At 49.8% G+C, this 11,862-nt stretch overlaps 1 protein-coding gene across 2 annotated transcripts in view; it reads right to left on the bottom strand.

Annotated features, from left to right (window-relative positions):
• Nucleotides 1–5,616: 5,616 nt before the first annotated feature.
• UNC13B (unc-13 homolog B) overlaps nt 5,617–11,862 on the bottom strand; it is a 208,662-nt gene continuing 202,416 nt past the window's right edge. For both annotated transcript variants that reach the window (XM_075560089.1, XM_075560090.1), the window contains exons 33-39: nt 11,739–11,862; nt 11,597–11,653; nt 11,363–11,443; nt 10,214–10,361; nt 7,636–7,728; nt 7,357–7,516; nt 5,617–7,195 (exon numbers count right to left, since the gene is read on the bottom strand). In XM_075560089.1, the coding sequence (XP_075416204.1) occupies nt 6,910–7,195; nt 7,357–7,516; nt 7,636–7,728; nt 10,214–10,361; nt 11,363–11,443; nt 11,597–11,653; nt 11,739–11,862 (949 nt within the window). In that variant the 3' untranslated portion in view covers nt 5,617–6,909. The remainder of the gene's footprint in view (nt 7,196–7,356; nt 7,517–7,635; nt 7,729–10,213; nt 10,362–11,362; nt 11,444–11,596; nt 11,654–11,738) is intronic.

The following is an 11,862-nucleotide window of genomic DNA, read 5'->3' as shown; positions in this document are numbered from 1 at the left end:
TATGAAACTACAATAGAACCCTGGACCTCAATGTTAATCCGTTTTAGATGCGATGTAGTCGACTTCCGAATCAATTTTTCCCATAAGAAATAATGAAAATGGATTAATCCATTCTCAACTGCCAATTTTTTAACCCTAACCTTGCCTTTTAATACAAAATATTACACAGAAATTTCAAAGTAAATAAGTTCATAGTTAAATAATATAATTTAAATAAGAAATACAACATTTAAAAAGTTTTTTTAACAAACATAGTATGGCCCATACCTTGAGATTGATGAGGATCTGGATCTGTGGACACGGATGTGGAGAGGCAGTACGGAGAGGGAGTCACTGTCTGGAAGGGGAATCCCTACAACTGGTAGCTGCTTCCCCCCACCCCCCCTTGCCTGGCTGGCTTTCTCTAAAAAATCAGTCTACTGTGGTCTGCTGTTGGCATTTCCTTAACTGTTTTTTAAAAGGGTTTACTAAATTATCATCAACCAACAACATCGCTAATATGGTTAACCAGTTCCTTATCATGATGATTCTTTAAAAAAAAACAAAACTTTTTTTTAATCTAAGAACAGTACAAAAAGTGACAAAAACTAAGGAAATTATGGCAAAATGCTTGGAACACAGCTGCAAAAGGTTTAAGCAACACATATTAACAATGCCAACTAACGCTGAATGAGCAAAACAATGAACTGATTTTGTTTACAAAAATCATGTGCATTGGGTCAGAATCCGATGGTTTATTTGAGTTCTGATGCGAATTTTTCTCGACATTTCGTGCCGAAATCCGGTTATGTCAGGTACTGATGTGGTCGAGTGCTGGGGTTCTACTACATAGTCCCAAACTATGAAATCCAAAAAACCAGTCTTGGAAAGTGCTTGGTGATGCCTGTAGACTAGAGAATCTGTATTTGTATCTTCCAGGACTGGATGTGCCTGCACTCATGTATTTGTATTTACAGGGACCCATAGGTACTTCCAAGGAGCTCTGCAGAGACTATTGTGTGAGCATTGGACCACTAACCACAAGGTCGGTGGTTCACAACCACCAAGCCAAATTGGAAGGTTAAAAAAAGGTTATCTGCTCCTATAATGATTTACAGCCTGTGGAACTCTTATCTAGAGTTGCTGTAAGTCAGGTGGGGTTGTTTGTTGTCCCCCCCTCACCACCCCTAGTTATAAAGATACTTCCAAGGAGCTTTCTTGGCACAGTGGTTAAAGCAAAAAGGGTGGGGTTTCGAAAACATCAAGTACACTTGGGAATAAGTGGTGGCAGTCTGCTTTCATAAAGATGACGGCCTTGGAAACACTATAGTTTCTCTGAGTCAATGACAACAGGTATAGATACTTGTATCAGTTCTTATCTATTACATCCTTGTGCCTGCTCATATACCTACATGCCCCTCTCTCCATATGTGCTTGAGCAATCAGTTTTACTTGGGTTGTGCTGGGCTCACCACCCCCACATTGGGTGCCACTTTCCCCATCACCAAAAGAAAATAACAAGATTCTATAATCTAAAGTGGGCGTGCCCCATGCCATCCTTTCCCTAGTAAGCACCAGTGAATACTAGGCTGCCTGTGTACACCTATTCTTGTTTACTTATAAAAGAGAGCTCATACAATATTGGCCCTCATAGGCTTATTTCAATTAGCATGATCTCTTCTAAGCCTAACCATAGTCTGACATATTCTGTAGAACCATTGCTGCTCTTTATGGCTGTGTGGTATTCTACGGGGCATATGTACCACAATTTGCTTATCCAGTCAACCATCAACCACCGCTGGGAATTTCAGTTGTTTCCATTATGAGCATGTACTATTGTGAACAAAGTAACCATATGTCTGTTCTTGTTGTTATTTTTAGATCTTTAGGGTATATTCCTAAGGGTGGAATTGCTGGACCATACAGTAATTCTCCATCACTTGTCTGTCAGTTTGTTGCACTGTGGTGGCTTACGTGTTTCTTCTAGTGATGGGTGGACACATGCTGACTTGGATGAAGATGACGGCAATACATTACAAGAGGAGCTTGGCAAAACATGATGGAAGTAGGGAAAGAGACTGGGAGCAGTGTAAGAGTAAGAGCAACAAGAGACATGATGTCATCTCCACACCCCTGCAATAATGGTGATCTACAAGTGAGTGTATAGGCAGACACGCAGGCTAGACAGGCATGGGAGGGAGAGTTACCACCCCCCACTATATATATATATGTGATATATATATGTATATATGGTATATGAGAGAGAGATTTAACAGAGGCTATTTGTATATGTAGAGTTACTTTTGCTGCAGATACACTCATGAATGCAGTAAAGCATGCAGGGACACATTTTTTTTGAGAATTTCTTAACCAAATACCTTGAAGAAATGAGTTGCTGCTCCTGGGAGACCAGGACGTGCCTCAGGTGACACCAAGAACAATTGGCAGAACATAGTCCATCAAGACAATGTTCTGTCCCCTACTTTGGTGCGTTGCAAGCAGGGTCTTAAAAGCTCATGAGTGGCCATGTAAGGTTCAACTATTCTTCTTTCCCTGTCCAGGGCAAGAATTATGAAAAATCAAACTTTCACTGTCATCAATCCCAACTCGGAGTGAGATGGAAACAATTCAAATTGACCAATGAACCAAATGAACATTAGTATACATGACCCTGAGACCAGATGATTAGGGGGTCCTGACTGCCACTGCCAACTGCTTTGAAAAGGATCACATCAGGATCACATCCCTCGGTGCAGTGGGAGAAAATTGTGCAACACAAGTAAAAATTAACCTGGCTTTTCGATTAGTTAAGAGACTGGTGGAAATGGAGACTATGGTCCTTGGCCTCAGTTTACCTCTATGGTGCAATTGTCAGCCAAACAATAGACAGGTCTATAAAGGGGACAATGATACTAAGAAGATAGCACACCTTAGAATCGTCAACCATTTGAGATCAGAGAGCAGCATTTATCCATGGACAACATGAAGAAGGGTTAACAAGTAGGGGGAGTAGAAACTGGAAACAGGGAGAGAGTGGGATAAATGGTGTTATATTGAGCAGATTGCAATGAAAGAGATGAAAGATGCATATGGATTGTTGAATGTAAACCTGATGATGTGCTCTGTAACCTCTCACCCAATGCACGATACAAAGTTTTAAAAAAATCATGGAAAATTTCCCTGAACCTTTTTAAAGTTCCCTATTTTGTGTCTATGATCAAACCAAACTCACTGCCATAGAGAGAACAGCACCTCGGGGTTTCTGAGGCTGTTAATCTTTACAGGAGCAGAAAGCCTCAGCTTTCTGGTTGAACTTGTGGTTAGCAGCCCCAACCAGTAGGCTTGAAATATCCACCCTCTTTTGATGCGTTACTACTACCGGCTCTGAAATTGGCCAGATGTCCTACATCAGGGGCCATAAGCACAAATGCCAGGAAACAATACAAAGTCCAGGCAAGAAAATTAGGAGTGGTAGAATCTGTAATGTACTCTAGTGGATTAAACAGTTACTTCTCAGCTCCAAGCTCCATTTGCTTTGGGAGGATATGAATGAAGAGTTAGCAGATCTTCCGGTGTTTTTTTTTAAGTTGGAAATCAGCATTAAAATTTTTTTTGAATCCTGGTTTTAAAAAGTTAACTACTCATTACAACGTGCAAGCCTTAATGCAAACCACGGGTGGTCAGTCAGTCTGACTCTTGCTAGTGGAGCCAGTCTAAGGCCCTGGATGAGTTAAAACAGCCAGAGGGCCAACTTCAAGTCAAATGTGAAAGTTCATGGCTTCTCAGAGCATCTGGACAATGCTGGGAAAGTGGATAACTCGAGTTAATAGGAATGTGCCTCATCCGGGACCTGGCTCCCTGCTTCCAGGGGAACTAGAAGAACGTGTGCCTTGCGTGAGTTGCTGCGAGATGAAGATCCCCTTTGCTCGTCCCCACTGCCTTGGCAACCTGCGGACTCCAGGCGAAGGGGCAGTAAGCTCGGGGGATGCTGGGAGAGCAGTTTATGAGAAAGTAGCGGGATGGAAATGCAGGGAAGGGCACTACTGTTCCGAGTGTGAAGGGTAGGCAGGGCGGTCATCACCTCTCCTCGGGCGCGCCCTCTGGGCACCTCATGCTCACCATCGCCACACAGCCATCGACTTCAGCGACCTCCATCTTAACGCACCTTTATGCGCAGGCGCCGGGGAGCACAGGCCCGCCTCCTATTCGCCCCTTCCCCACGAGCCCGCCTCCGGCCACGCCACGCCCACCCGCGAGCCCGCCTCTGACCACGCCCTCCCTCCGCGAGCACGCCCCGGCCCCGGCCCCGCCCGCACCAGCCCCTCCCAGCTTCCCCGCCACTTGATGAACTATTCAGACCACAAGCTGATGAGGGGAGCCGGACAAATCAGAACGATGTAGTGTGCTATGCCTTGGGGCTAGGGTTGGGTCTTAGAGGTTTCTAGACTTCAAAGCTTGGGGGGGCGGGGATGGGATGGGGAGGGGAGACTTCTGAATATTCCAACAAAGAGAGCCCACGTGCACAGACGCAGAGGGCCGGATGATGGGACACGAATAGGTGGTGGGCCTGCACTGTCTTGGGAGGGTCTCAGTGTCAGCCTGGGGTGGGGCTTGCTAGCTGGCTAGCTTTTCCAGGAGAGTGACAGACCAATGAGTGTGAAGGACACGGTGGAGGTCATTTACACCACTGAAAGACAAAGGAAAGCAGCTATTCCAAGGTGCGGCCAAATGAGGCAGGGCATCTCCAGAAGTGATCTGCAGGTAGAAATGATAGGTGACTGGTTTGGTAAGTGACAGGAAGGAAGAGGTTTGAAAGGGCTGGGCAACTGAGTTGGGAGGATTTGTGTAGCGTGCAAGTGAAAATTCAGAACTGAGAAAACGAGGGAAAAGCACGTGGCTGATGCAGTAGGTTAAGCATCCTGCTATCCAGCAAGGTCAGTGGTTCAAACCCACCAGTGGCTCTCTGTGCTTCAGAAACCCTAAGGAGTTCTACTCTGATGGCGATTGGGAGTGGTGGTAGGGAGTGGGAGTGCCTGCCCTTCTTTGCCCCACAGTGGGGCTAGAGGAGGCTGAAAAAGTAGCTGTCTGGCTTTAGCTTGTATGACCCTGTGGCAGAGAAGCCTCACTTTTACCTTGCTTCCTCTGCTGAGAGGACACTTTCTACCCAAGCTCCTCTTCTTCCTTGAATACTGCTTGAATGAACTGGCCAATGTGCAATCCCCGGGCCTAGCCCTCTGTGTCCTGTCTGTGCCAGCCACAGCCCTCTCTGCCAAGCCCTGGGGGCACCTGTTCCCCAAGACCTCATTCAGCCTTTGTTGTGCTCATAACCCAGGCTGTGGTCTGGCCTGTAGCAGTCTGGTGAGTCTATACAGAGATCAGGTGGGCTGGTTTTCACTAACACATGAGTTCTGCAGGCAGCTGATGCCCTAGGCCCCTTGTCTGTTCTGGGTTTGGTGGTCTCTGGTAAAGAGCCCAATCGCTCTCTTACTACTTGGTGTTTATTCAGAGCTGCTATAGGGACAGAAAGGGAAGTGATGCAGCAGGTGGCCACTCGCCCACTGTCTGGCACTAGGTAGGCTAGTCCTTTCTGTGGCTCTCCATGTTTCAGAATGAACAGACCCCAGAGGTTGCTATAAGATAATTTATTACAGCCTAGCCTATAATTTCCCGTAACAATGGCACATACAATAATTAACAATAAATGCTTGGTTTCTTGTTTCATGTAATGGCCAGTATGACTGTGGATGATGCGGATTTCCTCAGGACATCCAGGAATCTGCTACCAAGGAAATCCACAGGCTGTGCCACCTCGCTGAGAGCAAGGGCTGAGAAGTCCAGACAACCCCTGAAAGGGTTTGCCTCAGACAGACCTCTTGGGGAGTGTGGAGTCCACGTCCACCCTCCCCCGCTCCATCTAGCCTATACAGAGGGCTAGCTTCCAAGCTCCTCTGGAGGGGTGAACATCTGTGGAGGGCACAATAGCTGACCCAGGGGCCAAGGAGAGTCCAAAGCCCAGGTTCTTTCCGTAAGGTGGAGGGCAGCCCAAAGCCAGAGGCCAAGGTGACGAGGCCCTGTTCTAGACGGGTTCCACAGTTTTTGGCTTTGTTCAGGTCCTAGCTGAGAAAGGCATATAACCTCTCTCCCAGCTCCTTCAGTTCACCCTCAGGCCCAGACGACAACAGCAGCATCCCGCCTCTGCCAGGCAGGAGGGAGGTTGAGGGGGCTACTATGCAGAGGCTCCTGCCGCTGGGGCTCGACTGAGGATCCTGCTCCGGTCTCTGAAGCACCATGTGAGCCTGACTGCTCGTGACGGAGAGCATCTGGGAGGTGGGTTAGCACAGCTCAGTTCTGGAAGGCATCTTGTTCAGCTTCAAAGCCTTGTTCACATTGGAGCCACACAAGACCGGTGGATTCTGCTCAAGGGACTGTCTGAATTCTATTCTCTTGTTTCTGTCCTCCGGACCTGTCCACACTCCATCGGACCACAGGGCTCAAATGGTATTTGAAGGCTCAACTGACTATGCAGCCGACCAGGCACAAGCTCCAGGTCTCCCACACCTGTTCATGGGTACCTATGTGTCTAACGATGCGGTGTGCTAGGGTGAGCGGCTAGAGAGGGCATAGAGTGGAGGGGGTTATCTACCAAGAATGGTTGACAGTCAGCAATGCCTGTTCCTCTCTTCGTGGAAAAATCTCCCTTTGTAGTAACCCCCCCAGCCCAGCTCCTAGCACCACTGGCCTGCTAGTCAGGGGTTCACGGTCCTTTCTGGGAAAAGCCAGACCCTCATCACCCCCAAATTGTATTAACCTTAACCGAAGGAGTCAGCCTCTTGACTAGAAGGACCCTAAGCTGGCTACGTAGCGAACTCTCAATGGCCCTGATTTGTGGAAGCAGTGTTGCCGGGTTGGCACCGGGGACCTAAGGTGCTCTCAGCTCCCCTCCTCTGTAGACCGGGATTCCGATTTGAGCTTTACAAACTCTCGGGCCACCTCGTCATTGCTCCTCTGAGACAGAATCCGGAGAATGGTCATGCCCGTGTCATCCATGTGGATCTTCCGGCCCAAGGGGCACCAGCAGGCACAGCTGCCCTTGGCGGCCACATCCCTCAGTGGCAACACAGCCAGGCCCAGCACACGATCCTCCCGGGCAAAGCAGTAATCCTTCACGCATATCTGCAACTCATAGCCCTCGGGTCCCTCTTCGTTTCCCAGGAGGCTGTGAGCACAGGGGGACAGATGGGAGGCCGGAGCTGAGGGAGCCTTCAACCGAGTTTACCCCAGCCTGCTATCCGTCCCGTCCCGCCTATCTCCTCTGTGGTCTCAACCCCCAGGTTACCCACCACCCCTCCCCAGGTCTTCCACCACCCTGTAACTTACAAGTGAAATGTCTCATTGTACTTGGGGGTCCAGTTGTTGCTTTTGGACTTGGTTGTGAACTTTCGTTTCTTATCACTCTGGTGGGGGCCGACCATGGTCACTTCCACAAAGGGCCGGAACATGCCAGCTGTCTGCCACTTAAGGTCATTAGCAGCTACCACTGCCAAAGAAGGAAAATTGGTGGGGGATACTTGAACCCTGGTGGGCATTGTTTGGAGGAAGGCTGAGCTGGAGGGCCGGGCAGGGAAAAGTCAGCACGGGTGACTGTATGCCACTCACCTTTCACTGTGACCTTGTGCTCCCCAGTACCAGGGTGTGTAAACAAGTCCACCTGAATAGAGACTTCTCCCACAGGGTCGTCCACACCAGACCCTGAGGGACAAAAAAGGTCAGGTGAGTCCCCCATTAGGAACTGCAGGGCTTCAGGTAAAAGTGATGAGTTAGGAGGCCACCACCTTCCCCCTCAAGCAAGAGGCAAGGCCGCAGAGTAACCTCACGTCAGGAGGCAACAGGAGAAGGGAAAGAAGTAGGGAGAGGTGAGGCTCTTGTACAGTTAGGCTGGGAGCTTCTGCAGAAATTCTTAGACAAATAAACCGGGGGCTGGGAAGGGGCGGGGAAGTGAGCACTAGAACTGAAGGTGATGACACAACTCATTTTAAGGCGATTTAATCATTGGGGGAAAATAGAAAATGTTCTGAAATCGATTGTGGTATTGATTGTACAATTCTTGATATGACTGAACTGTTGAATTGGGTGAGAAGTGGATTAAGCATCAATAAAACTGTTAAATAAAAACCCCGAAATAACCAGGACTCTCAGGATTCCTGAATGGTTCCTATCTCCTAGACGGAAGGATCTGTCATGGAAAGATGCTGGAGAAGGGCAGCACTGTCACCCTAGTACATCTGGGAACGATGTCCCACCTACGGGCCATCTAGAGCAGCAGTTCTCAACCTGTGGGTCTTGACCCCTTTGGGGGTGGAATGATCCTTTCACAGGGGTCACCTGATTCATAACAGTAGCAAAGTGAGTTATAAAATAGCAACAAAGACAATTTTATAGATGGGGTCACCACAAGATGAGGAACTGTATTAAAAGGTCATGGCATTAGGAAGGTTGAGAACCACTGATTCTAGTGGAACAAAGTAGTTTCCTTCTAGCTGAAAGCACCCTGCTGCCTGACCTAAGATTTCTGCCTGGGAGGATGCCCTTTGTACAAAGTGCTTTGTCCTACTTAAACCTGGATCCTTCTACAGAACAGCTCCCAACGCGAATCTCTGGAAAGAGCCAACATGCAGGGCAACCTTCCGCAGAGGTCCCTGTGGTTTTGATGAAAACCCCGTTACACCGCCGCACCCTGTACCAACTCTTCTTTGTTGGGGCAGAGGGTTCTTAGGGCAGGACTGTGGTCACTCTTAGTGAGCTTCCAGAAAACAGCTCCCATCTGTGAAAGTTGGGATAGAGCCTTTGAACCCTGACACCTCTTTCCCCGTCCCTACCGCCAACATGAAGGGCTTACTCTCATTCACAGGGGAGTCAATGGTAGGTACCCCATGGTAGACTCGCTCATGTCAAATTCACATCTGACAGGACACAACCTACCCTTTTCTGGTCGAATGTCCTCGTTAGCAGTGAACCTAATCCCTTTCCCACCATGTACTGAGCGGGCCCAGGCATGCCGAGGGGTAGTAGCAGCAGCAGAACAAAGAGAGAAGAAGCAGTTAGAGTTCTCAGGAGTTCACAGCCATGCAGAGCAGCTCTCCACGTGTCCCGAGGAGCACGGAGACGGGCGTGAGGTGGGGAGAGGAATCCATGCCTGCTGCTGCTGATTAAGCTCCAACATTTGGAGAACAACCAGATCAAGGGCAGAAGAGCAGAGAGAGAAGGGGTCTGAGACCAGTGGGGCAGACAAGAGAGACTGCGGATTCTGCTTTCCTGCGCTCTTCAAAGATGCCAAGAGGCAGGAAACAAGCACAGACACAGTGGGATTCTCCCTGTACCCATGACTCTTACTGGAAAGCCCCCACCCTGCCTACATATATAATCCCCCAGCCAACCTCCTTTTCAGATCTGAAGACCCAATGTTTTTAAAAAGCCCAAACCACGGAGGACAAAGCCTCTGCATGTGCACAGCTCTGTGAAGGTTGCCCCGTCTCCTCATAGCTGTTTCTGCTCTCCCTCCTTCCTACCCTAGATGCCGGGCCTCAGGAGCTGCACCCTTCCCCACCCTCTCCTATGGGTGGCCTCTCAGTCACCACACTGGCAACACTGGAGAGTCTTTTCTCTCTCTGCAGGACAACTTCCCGACAAAGCTGCCAAAGCTATAAACTTCCCACAGTGTCCCAACTAATCTTTTCTAATACTTCCTCACAGATTTGCCCTCTTCTGATCCCAAACCAGGCTCCTGGTGTTCACCATAAATGTGCTCATCCGCTGAGGTCTGGGAAAGAAGCCCCAGGCTTACTCCCAGGCCTTTATGACTCCCCAAGGAGGCTTGGTAGTCCTGTTGAATAAGCAGCGGACCGCTACCTGCAAGGTCAGTGCTGCAAACCCACCAGCCACTCCTTGGGAAAAGGTGAGGCTGCTTCCAAAGAGTTATAGCCTCAGGAAGCCCACATGGGTCAGTCAGAATTGACGGACAGCAGTGGGTTTGGTTTGGGTGGGTGAGCTTCTGTGGGATAGAGGTGCGCGATGCGATCCAGTACAGGAGGGGTGGGGCCTGATTACTTGGCTCCCTTCTGTTTGAAGGGATGTCTGAAGAAGGAGCTGGATCTGTCCTTGGGAGGAGAGGACGCAGGCAGGTTGGGTACAGCTATACCTGGGAGGGGGATGGCAACCCAAAGCCCTGGGGGCTTACCCTGGGAAGTCTGGGACCGCACAAAGGTCTTGATGAGTGTGTCTGTGGTCTGCGTGTACAGAGACAGGGCATAGCGCAGGGACTGCAGATCTGGGCTCTTTTCCAGGAAGGTTTTCTTCAGTCCGTTGCCTCCTGCATGGAAGTATTGCTGAAAGAACAGAGAGCAGCTGTTACTGCCTCATCCCCTTACAGGCATGGCAGCTCCACAACACTGTGGCCAGAAAAAGCCTGTTGGAATAGAGGTTCAGGGAGGTGTAGAAGAAGCCAGGAGGAGGGAGTGGTGATGACAGTAAGTGCTGCTTTAACAAACAGTAAGATTAGGAAAGCCGAGTCACAGGCTCAGGGTGAACCATCCTTCTCCACCGTGGTTGGGGCCAGGGGAGATAGGGAGAAGCCTTACACACAAGGCTGTGTTGCGGAGCCAAGGAGCTGCTCGGCAGGAGAGAGCTCCTGGAGGTGGTGGCTGACGGTGGGTCGATCAGGGCAGATAATGCCAAGAGACATTTCAGGCAGGGGGAAGGGCCAGAAGCGCTCTGTTGCCTTTCTGGTCCTTTAGAAAGCTTGGCCTCTGCCAAGTTCCTTGAACCACAGCTTACATGTCCCTGCTTGGTTACTTCCTTGCCAGATTATCAATGTCTTGAGTTTAAAAGCACCTGATCTTATTTCCTTGGTACCCTTCGTAATGCACAGTACCTGGTATGTACGTTCCACAATGGAAATGAAACATGAAATACAGCAGAGAATGCTCCTTCGAAAGTGCAAAGGACTTATGCTTTAGTGAAAGGAAAGAAAGCCAGCCAATGGAGCATCGAGATCTGGAAGAGTAACTCCCAGTGGGACACACCGAGGCACAGCAGTGAGAAACCAAGTGAGGGCCTTGTCCTCAGACCTAAGAAAAAGTGCCCTGGCCCACAGTGAGCCATTGGAGACAGCTCAGGAGATGCTTGTTGCTGGCTCCCAAGTGAGTCTCAGAAGCCTGTGGAAACCAGGCATGTGGGTACAGCAGAAAGCGTCAATGAACTCAAACAGCCCTGTGTTCTGGATGTGGAGTGGCAAGAGACCCAAGGAGACCCCTAGTCTGGCAGACTAACACACTTGGACCCACTGGGCATGGTAGTAAGGCCGGGTGGGAAAGGGGCAGGGTCCCACCTTGATGGTGTCCAGAGCAAGGTCGAGAACAGCGCACTGCTTGGGAGTGAGGCTCCGCGCTTCCTCCCGCACCATGTGGTCCTGGAACACCAAAGAGTGCACCATGTCCTGACTGTCATGAAAGCCGTGCCCCACAGCTGTCTGCGACTTCCCCTCTTTCCCCTCCTCTCCAGGCTCCTGAGCTCCAATTTCCTCTGCCCAGCCCCCACCCCCTAGACCCCACACCCACAGAACCTTGAGTTTGGAAAGCTGGCTCAGCTCCTTGGCAGCAGTGAAGATCAGCTGGGTGCCCTAGGCAGAGGGAAGCAGACTAAGCAGAGCCCTCCGGACTTGATCCGGAAGCAGGAGGGAAATGGAGTGTCTTGTTCTGACTTACCGTCTGGTCAGCGAGGGGGGGCAGGACAATCATCCGCTCCAGTGTGTTCATGACCACCCGCCAGAGCTCCTTCAGTACTCGCTTCAGAACCGTCTTCTCACACACGGTGGCAAAGAGTGTCAGG

This window comes from Tenrec ecaudatus, chromosome 10 (assembly GCF_050624435.1).
Source record: "Tenrec ecaudatus isolate mTenEca1 chromosome 10, mTenEca1.hap1, whole genome shotgun sequence".
Classification (NCBI taxonomy): domain Eukaryota; kingdom Metazoa; phylum Chordata; class Mammalia; order Afrosoricida; family Tenrecidae; genus Tenrec; species Tenrec ecaudatus.
The sequence above is the reverse complement of the archived record's forward strand: the minus strand, read 5'-3'. Positions and strand labels throughout refer to the sequence as shown.